This window comes from Lactuca sativa, chromosome 8 (genome assembly GCF_002870075.4).
Source record: "Lactuca sativa cultivar Salinas chromosome 8, Lsat_Salinas_v11, whole genome shotgun sequence".
Lineage (NCBI taxonomy): Eukaryota > Viridiplantae > Streptophyta > Magnoliopsida > Asterales > Asteraceae > Lactuca > Lactuca sativa.
Window position 1 is genome coordinate 112,599,950 of NC_056630.2, and position 14,987 is coordinate 112,614,936.

General features: G+C 35.7%; 1 protein-coding gene across 1 annotated transcript; it reads left to right on the forward strand.

Annotated features, from left to right (window-relative positions):
* Positions 1–12,078: 12,078 nt before the first annotated feature.
* Positions 12,079–13,964, forward strand: LOC111880346 (zinc transporter 1). The gene is made up of 2 exons (XM_023876769.3): positions 12,079–12,745; positions 13,403–13,964. Exons 1-2 carry the CDS (start codon positions 12,112–12,114, stop codon positions 13,789–13,791), a joined length of 1,023 nt encoding a protein of 340 aa, XP_023732537.1. The 5' UTR covers positions 12,079–12,111; the 3' UTR covers positions 13,792–13,964.
* The last annotated feature ends 1,023 nt before the right edge of the window (positions 13,965–14,987 follow it).

Here is a 14,987-nt window from a genome sequence, read left to right on the forward strand (position 1 = left end):
AATCGAAACTTGGAGAAAGGAGAACATCTAGATAACTCCCTGTAGGGGACTTACCCATTTTTAGTCCATAAATTGCTTTCTAAATGGAGTTATGAACAATTTTGTTATTTTTTCCTTAATTTTTGGGTTTGTATTTCGTCCAAGGACCGTTAGGGTTTAGTTTTAATTTTTACTTCTTATTTAAATGTTACTGATGTAATTTGTATGGTCGATGATCAATTTTATGAACTTTCAATTTTCTCCCAAATTTTGTGCCTGTTAACCTAGATTTTGAAGCCAATCCCATAGCATTCATAGAATCAATGTGGTTTTGAAGAGATTGTCATGGTTATTTTTTAAGAATTAACAAGTTCATTCTTGGTTATCTTTGTTCGTTTTTATACACTGCATCAGTTGGTATCAGGCCGAATTCTTGGTTCAGAATGCCTCTGAGGAGAAACAAGACACCCACCAGTGTTCATGAGCAAGAACTGGAAGAACATATTATGGAACGAATGGAGGAGAGGGTGGATCAAATGGTTGATCAATTGACTGACAAGATGGTCGAACTGATGAATCGATGAAGGGAAAGGTGTCGAACTTATTCGCAGGTGGAAAATGGTGAGATTGGGAACCCGGTTCAGCGGCAGCGACGACTCGTATTCTGAAGACGACTTGGAAAGGCGGAAAAGGTGTGATCGTGTGGGTGAAAATAGGATTTGGGAGGCGGGAATGAAATTGATATCCCATAATTTGATGGTATCAATTTGAATCCGAAGGGGTTCATCGACTAGTTGGCTACTGTTGAGGAAGTTTTTGAGTTCAGAGAAGTCCCTAAAATCAAAAGAGTGTCATTGATCGCTACCATGCTACATGGAAGGGCATCTGCATGGTGGAAACAATTTAAACTGACATGAGATAGGCTCAGCAAGTCAAAGGTCATTACTTGGAGGAAGATGAAGAAGTTTTTACGATCTGACTTCCTAACCCATAATTTTCAAAGGTTGATGTACCAACGCTTGCAAAATCTAAAGTAGGATGCAAGGTCAGTTGATGATTATACAACTGAGTTCTACCAATTGATTGCCCAAAACGATATTCAGGAGACAGAAGAACAACTCGTTGCTTGATATATTAGGGGTCTATGGGTCCAAATCATGGACTCTATAAATATGTTTGACCCAATATCTATTCCTAAATTGCACCAACGGGCACTGGCTTTTGCGAAACAAAGTCTTCAGGTGGGCAGTTAGTCTTCAATCATCATTGCTGGAGGAAGTTCCGGGACGGGTGGTATGGTACCGCGTGTTGCGTCTAACGAACAAAGACCAACAGTTAGCAGTGCTGGACCAACTTCTAGGGAAACTGCTAGTAGTAGTAGCTCGAAGTGTTTTAATTGGAAAACGACATTTTTTAGTTGTGTAAGATGATTGGCAAAATGATGATGCTGGTGAAAATTATGAAGATGCCCCTATGAATGATGAAGAGCCTCAGTTCAAAGAAGAAGTTGTAACCGGAGATGTGGGGTGAATTTGGAGGTAAGACGCTCCTGTTTTACACCAAAAAGTAGTTGGTGATGATTGGCTAAAGCACAACATCTTCCAGTCAACATGTACTATTTTGGGCAAGGTTTGTAGCTTTGTTATTGATTTAGGAAGTTGTGATAACCTTATATCTAAAGGGCGGTGAGGTAACTGTATTTAAATGAGCCCTTGTTCAGTGTTATGTTGGTACCACGTATAAAGATGATGTGTGGTGTGATGTGGTTGCTATGGATTCTTGTCATTTGTTGTTGGGCAGACCTTGGGAGTATGATCGTAACATAGATCATAATGGGCAGACCAATACTTACAATTTCTTGTTTAGTGGTGTGAAGATTGGTTCCCAGTAAGCCGAAGGAACCACTTCCTAAACCTCTGGGTGCTCTATTGACCCTTACACAGTTTGAAGATGAGCTGGAGGTCGAAGGTGTTATTTTTGTGTTGCTAGAGAAGGAAGTGGCTAAAGAGGTTGGAATTCCTGAAGATATGGTTCCCTTGCTCAAGGAATTCGCTGATGTTTTCCCTAATGAATTACCTGATGGCTTTCCACCTTTACGTGACATCCAACATCGTATTGATTTACAACCAGGAGCCCAGTTGCCTAATAGGCCACATTACAGAATGAGTCCCAGAGAGGATGAGGAGTTACAACGACATGTGGAAGACTTAATTTCAAAGGTCATGTTCGAGAGATCATGAGCCCGTGTATTGTTCCTGCTTTGTTGACTCCTAAAAAGAATGGTACTTGGTGTATGTGTGTTGATAGTCCCGCCATCAATAAGATCATAGTAAGGTACATATTTCTAATTCAATGACTTGATGACCTGCTTGACCAGATTAGCAGTGCCGCTGTCTTTACGAAACTGGACTTGAAGAGTGGGTACTATCAGATTCGACTTAGGTCTGGGGACGAGTGGAAGACTGTCTTCAAGACTCGTGAACGATTGTATGAGTAGTTGGTGATGCCTTTTGGTTTATCAAATGCTCCTAGTACGTTTATGCGTGTTATGAACCAGTTGTTCATGCCCTTTATTGGTAAGCTTATAGTCATTTATTTTGATGACATACTTATTTATAGTACTACTTTTGGTGAGCTTGTCAGCCATGTAAGGCAGGATTTGAATGTACTTCAACGAGATAGTTTATATGCAACTATAAAGAAATGTGTGTTCGTGGTCCCTAAAGTCTTGTTCTGGGGGTATGTTGTTTCTGGGGAAGGAATACAGGTGGACGAGTCTAAAATAGCAGTTGTCGAGCAATGGCCAACTCCAACTAACATCACTGACGTTCGAAGATTTCATGGTCTTGCTTCATTCTATAGGAGGTTTATCACAAAATTTAGTTCTATTATGTCACCATTGATTGATTGTGCGAAAGGGAAGACCTTTACTTGGACCGAAGCGGCATAATCAACTTTCCAATTGGTAAAAGAGAAGCCTACTACAACACCGATTCTTGTATTGCTAGATTTTTCTCAAGTTTTTGAGTTACACACGTATGCTTCCAAGGTTGGGATTCGAGCATTTATAAATCAAGGGGGACGACCGATTAGCTATTTTATTAAGAAGTTGACGGGGTTAAAGCTGCGTTATAGCAATTATGATGTTGAGTTCTATGTAGTGGTCCAAGATGTAAAGCATTTGGTGCCATTATCTGTTTCATAAGGAATTTGTTTTGTTCACAGATCATGATTCTTTAACACATACTCGCAGTCAAGATAAGGTGTCACACAAACATGGGAGGTAGATGTCGTTCTTGGAAAAATTCACTTTTATGGTGAAATACAAGTTTGGAATGCCGAATCGGGTGGCTGATGCATTGAGCCAGAGGAGTAATTTGCTAGTTTCCATGAGGGTTGGTGTGCCGGGGTTGGATGTCCTCATGGAGCAGCTAACGGTTGATCCTTATTTTTCTGTTTTTCAGCAGGGTATACAATCTAGATAGAGGTATGATTTTCTAGTGCATGAAGGTTTCCTTTTCGAAGGCAATCAATTGTGCATCCCTGATTCTAGTTTTTGCCTACAAATCATCAGGGAGTTGCATGGTGAAGGGCATGTCGGGCGAGATCGCAATTTACAATTGGTGCAATCATCTTATTTTTGGCCTATTATGCACAACTAGGTGGATATATATGTTAAACGGTGCCGAATTTGTCAGGTGTCAAAGGGCACATCTACTAATGTAGGACTCTATATGCCTTTGCCTTTTCCATCACAACCTTGGGTGGATATCAGCATGAATTTTGTTTTGGGTTTACCACATACTCAACGGGGCAATGATTCAATCTTCATGGCTGTTAATCGTTTTTCTAAGATCGTGCACTTTAATTCTTGCAAAAAGACAACATATATAGTTAATGTGGCCCAATTATTCTTTCGAGACATCTATCGTTTGCATGGATTGACATCTTCTATTGTGTCAGATCGAGAAACTAGGTTTTTGAGTAATTTTTGGCGCAACTTATGGAAAATGGTGAACACTCAGCTCAATTTTAGTGGTGCATATCATCCTCAAAGGGATGACCAAATAGAAGTTGTCAATTGATCCCTTGGTAATCTTTTGTGGTGTTTAGTGGGTGATCATGTGAAGGCCTCGGATCAGAAGCTTTGTCAAGCTATGTTTGCTCATAGTCATGCTATCAACCGAAGTACTGGATTTAGTCCATTCCAGGTGGTGTATTCTGTTAAGCCAAGATGACCACTTGATTTGATGTAACTTCCTATTTCTAGTGTTGTTCCAAAGAAAGTGTAGGATTTTGTTGATGGACTACATGATGTTCGTAAGGTTGTTCATGACAACTTTGTTTGAAATAACTCTAAGTACAAGCAAGATGCAGATAAAAAACACAGACACGTTGATTTTGAAGTACGTGACTTTCTTTTGGTTGTTTTGACTAAAGATCACTTTTTAGATGGTAAGTACAACAAGTTGTTAGCCAAGAAGATTGGACCAGTGGAGATTGTGGAGAAGATTAATTCCAATGCTTACCATTTGTAGTTGCAAGTCAAATTCGTTGTTATGATGTTTTCAATATAAAACATTTGCTTCCTTATTATGGGGATTCTTCAGATGATGACTGTGGTGCACCTTCGATGTCAAATTTTTTCTACCCAGGAGGGGGTGATGCGGGCCCTAGTGTGTAGGATTGGGCCCTTGCATTTCTAGAGGCCCACCACCATGTGATTAAAGGGGCTTCACAGAAATGACCATAACTTTGGCTACGAGGCTCCATTTTGGGTCTACGACCAGTCAAATCGAAGCTTGGAGCAAGGAGCACATTTAGATAAGTCCCAATAAATCGTTTTTTTGTCCATAAATCGCTTTCTAAATGGAGTTATGAAAATTTTTGTTATGTTTTCCTTAATTTTTGGGTTTTGTATTTCGCCCACGGACCTTTAGGATTCCATTTTAATTTTTGCTTCTTATTTAACTGTTGCTGATGAAATTTATCTGGTCGATGATCAATTTTATGAACTTTCAATTTTCTCCCAAATTCTGTGTGTGCTAACCCAGATTTTGAAGCCAATCCCACGGTATTCATAGAATCAACGTGGTTTTGAAGAGATTGTATTGTTACTCTTTTAGAATCAACAAGTTCATTCTTGGTTATCTTTCTTTGTTTTTGTATGCTGCATCATTAAGTCACTGGATAACTATAAGAACATCCTAAGAGTACTAAAGAAGCAATATGAGAATGCATATGAGATGATCATTTTAAAATAAGATCTTCATATAAAGAGCTACATAAGATGCTGACTTCAAAATTGATAGATATAATTATGAATTATAATCGGATTATGACTTCATTATGGAATGAAGAGTAATTCTTGTTGGAATAAGGTCTAAGAAAAACATAATTACATATTCTACTACAAAATCAAAATAGACTACTACTTTAGAAGTTGTAATCAAATGCGATTGGATGAATGAGTTCGTTGAAAATCTATGTTGATTCTTGCCATTCAAGGATCACATAGAAATCTTTATGACTACGAGAGTATACTTAATCAAGCTAAGTAACTCTATGTCACATAAGAACACCAATCATATTCTCCAAGACATTCAACTATACTTAAAGTAAAGTTAAATATGGAGATGATAGTATTCATAAAATTTACGCAAATTAAATGTAGTCGAACCCATTAATAAAGTCCTTCTTTAACTTGGGTATGAATGGTCACACTTTAATTATAAAACTTCATTATTCTAGAAATGGGATTTTTATTTGGATTTAGTATTTAGATAGTGGAACATTAAGACAACAACAATTATATTATTTTGATATATTGGGATATGATCATCACATTAATACTTGTTGTGTTCTATATTAACATGTTTAATCCATCATTAATATTATTAATCTAAAAGTTCATAGTCGGTTATAATTGTGGGAGCAATTACGAAGTAAGACTACTATGAATTGGATTGGTTGGCTCTCATTAGATGAAAGTTGGCAAGTGGTTGTAACCAAAATTCATAGGTACTTGCCAGATAACTTGTATTGAACTGAAACACATCAATTTCACCTCATGGATTGCTATCATGAGTGATACTTGATAAAAGGTACTATCTTTGTATTCTTAACACCTGAGATACATAGTGGGTTGTAAGTTTAGTGAGTGCTATGCTTTGATATGGTCAAATACTATCCTTAAAAGGGCAGTCATAAAATCCATTTTCAGGTATAGTGTGAATTATGCAAGAGGCTTTTCCTATTATCTTTTGAGAGTTAGACATATAAAGTGCCTTACCAAAAGTTGAATACCTAATAAGATTGATTGCGATCTGTATCTCATGTTTAACATGATGTCTGTGACAAAATGATAATTGATAACTTAACTTATACACCAATTATAACTTTGAGCTTTTGGGGAATTGGATGTTGATAGAATGACATAAAGTCATGTATTACTAGGGGCGGTGAAATCTTGCTAAACATTTACCAATGTCTATATTACTCGATAATGAGTCTTGTGCAAGTTGGAGGTTGAAAGATCTATATGCCCAAGGGTCATTTTAAAATGATTTTGCTAGAAAATATACGATCCTAAAGTGTCACAGTAACAACAACTTGATACAGTTGATTATTAATTAGAAATTGATTTTAATAAATATTCAGTAAACTCTTGTAATTAATTGAAAATTATTTATTTCATGGAAATATAAATTTTCATTAATAAGTAACATTATATATATATATATATATATATATATATATATATATATATATATATATATATATATATATATGGTATGATTTATTAAGTCATGTAAAAAGTTTTGGACTATAAGGACTTTTGTCTTTTACCAAAAGGTTAAGGTTGATATTTTATAAAAAAAAGTTTATAAAATTTAAAAAACTAGTCTTATTTTTATGCTTTATAAGTGTATGTTGTAAGAAAAGAAGAAGATATGGATTTTGAGTTAGTTTAATCAAAAGTTATGACATGTCTTATAAGTATGGGGGAATATACTAGGGTAGGTAGATGAGTGATTAAGTGGTTAAGAACTTTTGTGTAATAAATATACTTTTAGGGCTTTTAAGCCTTCATTCACTCTTGTATCAAAACCGTAAGATGCATGTTGCATGAGTACTCTCCCCTTTTTATTTAAGACTTAATGTTTTGCTTACTTGTTTCTACTATCTTTAAGTTCTTATTGTGAGATGCACATAAAGCTTAAGAGATTAAGAGTTTTTGGATTATCATCTACATCAAGTTGGATCATTGTTGGTGGATATCTATGATGAAGTTTTAATTTCATTCCATATAAACATTCAAGCCTCCCCTTGAGGATTCAAAGGCTACAAAGGTTGTTTTCTTCTTCTTATTCCTTCTTTGGTTTATGTTTTTTCTTTCCAAATTTTGCAAGAAGATCCTTAGGGTGTTTAAACTAGTTTTATGTTATTCAAATTTTAAAGTGTTCCATTTGCTAAAATCTTGAGTTTTAAAACCATTTTCTAAATAAAAACACAACACCATGGTTATTCATGCAATTTCCATGGTCCCCCATGGTCTTTCATACAATTGCTATGGTCCCCTATGGTCTTTCATACAAATGTCACAAAGACAATCTAACATAACATGATAACAAGTGTCCTACATAGTATATTGAGAAGACTCACCTGAACTAAACAACAAAAACTCTATAGAAACCTCAGCAAAAGAGAAACTATCCTGAGTTACGTAATGCCAAACCAAGACTAGTACTTAGTGAAAAACTCAATTCTACCAAATTTTGACGAAAACTCAGATTGGCAAAAAAGTCAACAGTTAACGGTCAAAGTCAACAGTCCACCAACTATCAAACATCGCGCCACAACCAATCTCGTTGGCCGTGTCGTGGTCACTAAAGGAAAAAGCAGATGTGGGGTATGCAAACCACCACACCATGGTGAACGCCCAAAACAACTTATTCTATTAAGCTCTTAACCACTAAGTCCAGAGCCCCAAAACTCATATCTGATTCTTTTAATGATTCTCATGGATAAATTTTCCAACTTTATACATTCCAAAGGCCCAAAACAATGAGATCTCTAACCATATCTCTCCATTGGACCAAAAATATCACAAAGGCCATTCATGAAACTCAATTGAAGATAAAGTCCAAATCTTCGCACCATAATAGGTCTAGAACACTTAAAGATTCAACCTTTAACCCTGGAGTAGTCCAAACTCCAACTCAATCCATAAAAGGGCCAAAGCAAGCATTTTAAGCACTAAAACTCCAAATACTCTTAGATCCAAAGATGAAACACAATAAATCAAGGATCTTTATAACTTGCAAGGTTCCAAAAGAGTAGAGATGGTAGAGATCCACAAGATTCAAGCTTCCAAGCACAAACTTTCTTTCATTCTTCTTTAAAACACCTAGAATATGCACCAAAATAGGTTCAAGGAGAAATGAGGAGATCAACTATGAAAAGGGAGGCTAGGGTTTTCTCCAAAAGAGCTCTTGATGAGTTGGAGGATGCAAAATGACCTAAATCACTAAACAATGCCTTTAAATACGAAGAAAACCCGAATTTTATTGGGCTTGGGCTGCACAACTTACCATACCGTGGTGATCTTTATATGCATGCAAATGTATTAACAAGACCCATATCCTATCTAATTGCTTTTGACTTAATAGATACCAAAAATAAATTCATAAATTCATGAAAAGAGTTCCAAATATCACTTTTTCCTAGTTTACCCCTTGACTTTAATTCACACTTTTAGGGGCTTAAATCACCCCTTTAGGGGATTAAATCACTTAACCAACATTATCAACATCTAATAAGGTCTAAACTTTATTCCCTTTAAGCCTAAGACATTTACTCGATCAAATTATGGTATTTTATCTTGAAATTAGAAATATCCCGAAATTGGACGTTACACTACCACCACCACCACAACACATCACCACAACCATCGTCACCGTCACTGTCCACCACTACCGAAAAATCAACACAAAGACATACAAACCACCACAACCGGTGTACACCACCATTGGAAAATTGACACAAATATATACAAAATACCGCCATTGAAAATCGGCGTAAACACACACACCACCACCACCGGCCACCACTAATAGAAATCGACACACACAAACCATGAAATCGACATATACAAACCACAGAATTGATAACACACTCCATATGATTCAAATCTCTATCGCTATCAGAAATGTCTGATGGAATCAATGTTGGAATCATCATAATCGTTTGATCGAGGCAACAAGGTTTTGTCTGAGGGGATGGCATTGAAGGTGGATAGGGTGTTGAAGATGGTCTCAGAGATGGGAGGTGATGGTGAGCGTCATATATGGTGTCAAAGACGACGCCTGATAGTGGTGGTGGTGGTGTCGGTGATGGAGATGCCAATTGTTGCTGTTTTGCCATGGTTTTATTGTTAAGAAGGAGATGGACACAACCACACATTTCATAATAGTCCTCATATTTACATAAGGTGACCGACTACTTGTTTATAAGCCGCTAAAAGGTTAAAATGGAAAAAATTAGAGAAATGTGAGGCATTAGTAAACATAAAAACGGACTCAGGACATCACCACACATTTTATGTAAATATGAGCGATTTTATGTCACTAACCCTATATTTTGTAAATAACGATTTACGGAATAATATTAGTGACTAATTTATAAATAACGATATCCACAATGGAGTGCGTATTTTCTACAATGAAGTTGATAAATAACGATTTTCACAATAATATAACGATTTCCACAATGGAATGCGTATTTTCAAAAATGAAGTAGATAAATATATAACGATTTGCACAATACTATTAATAACTGACTTATAGATGATTGTCTAATATCATATATTGAAAAAATGTATCAGATAACATATATTAGCAACAATGCAATTATAAATCATTTTCAAAATATAAAAACTCATAGTGAACAATTATGAAAGAATAACTAATTTTTTTTAATTACGCACATTTAATATTTCGACCCTATAATCAAACTTTTCGATCAACTTATGTTATTAACTAAAGTAAGCGATGTTGGAAATTATAGAGGAATAAGAAAGTTGTCTATTTTTCTTAATCCCACACTGGTGGGAGAAGAAGTCTAAAATGGGTTTATAAGTGTTTTCTCTTGATAGATTTTCAAATTCTTTAGTGTATCAAGAGATTGAGGCAAGCTCACACATAAATATCTTGCCTAGTTGTAGGAGCATGTGCATAATTTAGGTGTGCTTGGCACATCGTAATATGCATTGTTCATTGGGATTGAGGATAGTGGCATACCTTAATGAGACCCAAGGTAGTCTGTACTACCCTTCAAATTTTTTGGCGCAACAGAATATTTTTGAGAAATTTTCAAGCATAGTGCAATTTTTCCGACGTGCTACCCGTGACATTTTGTTTTAGGCCCACCATCGACTGGAGAGCTTTCTTTTTGGCAAATTCAGGTTGAGTTGGTTGGACCAACCCAATTAACATTGACCGGGTTGTGTTCACTTTGTGGGTATTGTGGTAGAGCATTCTAGAAGCCTCCAGAATCAAGTTATTTGAAAAGCAAGTAGCCACAAATAAGGATAGACTTAACGTGACACGTGGCGAGCCATGGTAGGGTTGTTGTTAAATATCAAAATTTTTTTGCGGGCTTCTAGTGTTTCTACTGCTATATATTACATAATCGATTTGCGTTTATATCTTCTTTGCTAACTATTGGAACGGAAAATATTCTGCATCAAATCCTGAGTTTTACGCTAAAGCTTACAACTTTAGAGTAACGTAAAAACCTTTAAGGACATGAGCTTCTTCCATGAAGTATTTTACAAGTCAAGATCAACTACTCGAGGTTGGTTTTTATTTGCTGTTATGTAATCTTAATTTCTTCCAACAACGAAACAATCTTCCTTCTATTTTTCTTATAATCATATTTGATCGTAAAGAACTGATTTGGTTTCTGGACGAAACTTGGTGACTGTAATAATAATAATTTGATTTATTATTTACAACATATAATTCTCAATAGAGAAAGTAAATATACTCCTACTTTTCTTCTTACTTATATATATATATTCATGTGAAATATATACTCCTACTTTTCTTCTTACTTATATATCTATTTATGTGAAATGATGAAATATGTCTTAAAATATTATTAGTTTGATAAAAATATAACAGTTGTCACCATTTTATATGAGCGGAAAGATAAGTAAAAAACAATTTATATGGATAGGAAGATAAATAAAAAAAAAATATTTAATTTCTCTTCTTAATATTATTTGTCTGTTTTATTACATCTCTATCGGATTTGACTGAGCCACTGAGTTTGAATCATTAATTACTTCATCATTCTCTAATCGGTTTCCTCCCTCTAGTTTCTTGCTAGAGAGTTGTTAATGAAATCGCTATTCTAAAAAACGTTCATCACTTTCTAAAGTTGTATGAAACTAGAGGATATTGAAGGTTGTATGTTATAGTCACAAATGATCCACTCGTCTGTTATAAAAAATAGTTAGGACTTCGATATTATAGCAAGGAAATCATTTTTCTTCAATTATTAATTAAATACGGAAACATAAGATTATGTTAGAGAAATATCATACATTAATTAATCCGTAGATCTACATCATTTAACACATCATCTTATCCTTTGCAACCGTGTAATATTAAAGAAGTTTGATGTCTTAAGAGAGATGATATTGTGACATACAAGTTAGGGTTTCAATTTTATTCTAAAAACTGATGGCTGCTTCAATACTGAACCCGAAAGGCGAAAACATGCGATGGTGTTGGTGCAGGGATAATCATACATTAATTCATAAATCAACGTCATTTCGGACATCATCCTATTTTCTTTAAACGTATGTGGAAAACACAAGGGGAAGTTTTGGATACATTAGGTTCCGGCATTGTTAAAATATGCCCCCGATATTTCTATTTATATATTGTAGAGTTTTATTCACGTTGACATCTTCAATGACAACTGTGGTGCAGTACACCTATTGGAAAGTCAAGACTGTACTACACTCTAACAACACCATCTAATCTGAAAATCGGTACTACATACATATATAACTAAAGAAAACAAGTGTTAAAGAGCTTAACTGTAAATCTAATCATTTCCATGGCTATCTCCTTCCATTTCATCAAGTCAAACTCAGCTCTTTTGTTAATCACTTTTCTCTCTTTACACCTTTCCCTGACCACCGGTCATGGTGGTCACAGCCACGATGATGAGGAGGGCACCCTCGATTTGCGTGCGAAAGGGTTGGTGTTGGTGAAAGTTTATTGCTTGATCATTATGTTTGTCACCACTTTTGCTGGTGGGGTGTCTCCTTACTTCTACAGATGGAACGAAAGCTTTCTATTGTTGGGCACTCAGTTCGCCGGCGGTGTGTTTTTAGGGACTTCTCTCATGCATTTCTTGAGTGACTCTAACGAAGTCTTTGGTGATCTTACAACAAAAACATACCCTTTTGCTTTCATGTTGGCATCGGCTGGTTACCTTCTCACCATGTTTAGTGATTGTGTGATATTATATGTTGTCGGAAGAGGAGGTCATGGTGGTGGTGGGGAAAATAAAGTGGCGGTGGTGGAGGAGGAGGAGGAGGGGAGGATGAGGGGTGGGGATCCATCGGAACATGGAAATCACAGCCACCCTATATTTGTTAAGACATCATCCTTAAGCGATACCATTCTACTTATCCTTGCATTGTGTTTCCATTCTATTTTCGAGGGTATTGCTGTTGGTGTATCATGTAAGCTTCTACTCCCTTTGTGTGCTTGTTATATATATTCATAATTACACATACGATGATAATAGTGCAGGAAAAACAAACAAACACTTGATGTGATCTACTCGACTATATGTTTCAATGTTTGCTAACTGTCAATATATGGAAAAGATAATGAATTGTTTTATAGTCATGAAAAAATCTCGATTTAGAGCTAGGTAGCCATAACTCTCTAACAGACTTCCAATCCTTAGGCATAACACAGCTTAATTAAGAGAGTAGATCTTGGGAATCTTTTTATGTTATAGGTTGTAAATTAAATGGGTCTTAGAATGTTTTGTAGTAACTTTTGTTTAGTTTTCGTCGAAGAATCTCATTCGTCATATGGGGTTATGACATAGGCTCAGTTGGCTGAACTACGTACGTATATACTTGCATCGATCATTAGTGTTTTTCTCTTTTTCTCTGTTTGGTTTTTTAGTGTACAACAAAAACCAAAAGTCTGAATTCTGAAGGGATGAAATAGGAAACTATCACCCTAGTTGTCTAGCTGATATAACCCTTTTCTTTCAAAAATTGTTGTCCTATTTGTACTCTGAATCAAACTCTATGATCAATATTAATAGCGTGAACATGTATTCATATAGTTTTAAAAAACGATATTTTGATGTTGCTTTTCAGCAACAAAAACAGATGCATGGAGAAACCTATGGACAATCTCTCTGCACAAGATTTTTGCAGCAGTTGCGATGGGAATCGCTCTCCTGAGACTGATACCAAAGAGGCCATTCTTATTAACCGTGATCTACTCTTTCGCCTTTGCAATCTCAAGCCCTATTGGGGTTGGAATAGGAATCGCCATTAATGCCACAACCGAAGGGGTAGTAGCTGATTGGATGTATGCCATCTGCATGGGGATTGCTACTGGGGTTTTTGTTTATGTAGCTATTCATCATCTCATAGCCAAAGGTTTCAAACCACAAGAAGACGCTTACTTTGACAAACCATTTTTCAAGTTCCTTGCTGTGCTTCTTGGTGTTGGAGTCATTGCAGTTGTGATGATTTGGTAACTTTCAAAAGGATTTCTAATCATTCGGATCTTGTATGTGGATGTTATTTGCTAATGTACTCCATTTTATTGTATAATCTTCTGCTTCAACAAGTTTCTTTTCTATTGCCTGCGGTGTGTAATAATGAATATTCCTGAAGGGATCATGGAAATGTAATCTACTGCTTGTGTATACGTGTATATGTTGCCCGATACGTATTTGATTAAGGAACATTCTATTTCTACGGCACAAGAGATCATATATAATTCATAAGTGGAGAAGAGATTATATATAGTTATATACTCTATAATATTATGGTCACGGTGTCAAACCTTTTCTTGGAGCAGGTTTAGGACGGTACCATCATGTGGATGAATGGGTTGGGTAGCTGCATGCAATCTCTCTATCTCCCAGTTATTTTTTAAGTGAAAATGACTCATTACTCCAAGAATGTTTTTCTAATTTACTAATCAATATTTTAACTTTTTTTTCTCTATGTTTTATGAGAGAATAAAGTTGTTTTGTCAAATCTAATTGGTCATTTTTGAATAAATAAAAGGGCAAGCCGGCAATTTCTTTGCCACCTCATCTATTGCGGTGATTAGGTGTCAATGTTATGTGGATTTAGTTTCAGAAAAACGAAAAACTGATAGTACAATATATTTTAATTTGCCACCTCATCTCACTCCTTTAGGATACTATTTGCAAATTCTTCATCTTCATCTTCCTTTCTTTCAAAACGCCATGACTAAAAACACCGGGGTTTCTCTGGGCTTATACGTCACCATCTATGTATTAGCTTTTATCTTCTCAAAGATCACCATAACTTAGTTCTCTGTTATCACACTGATGGCAGAAAAAACAGTTTGTCATTCAAGACACCTCTGGTATGTCGTTCTTGATGTTTATTATTATTATTATTATTATTATTATTATTATTATTATTTTGTTTCGGTGTTGACCTAATTTCACAGGTGTAAAGCTGGTATTGTTCAGATAACCCAAGATAAAACCCTAAAATCGAATGTTTTCTTGAAGAAGACGATGAAACTCACTAGCAAGGACCAAATCAGGTTTGGAGGTTACAAAATGGTTTACAAATTGACAATTAACGATTCAACGTCTTTCGTTGCGAAGAAGCTATGAAAAAAATGAACAAAACATGATCGAGGATTTTTGAGAGAATTGGAAGCAATGGGAGATATAAAGCATCATAA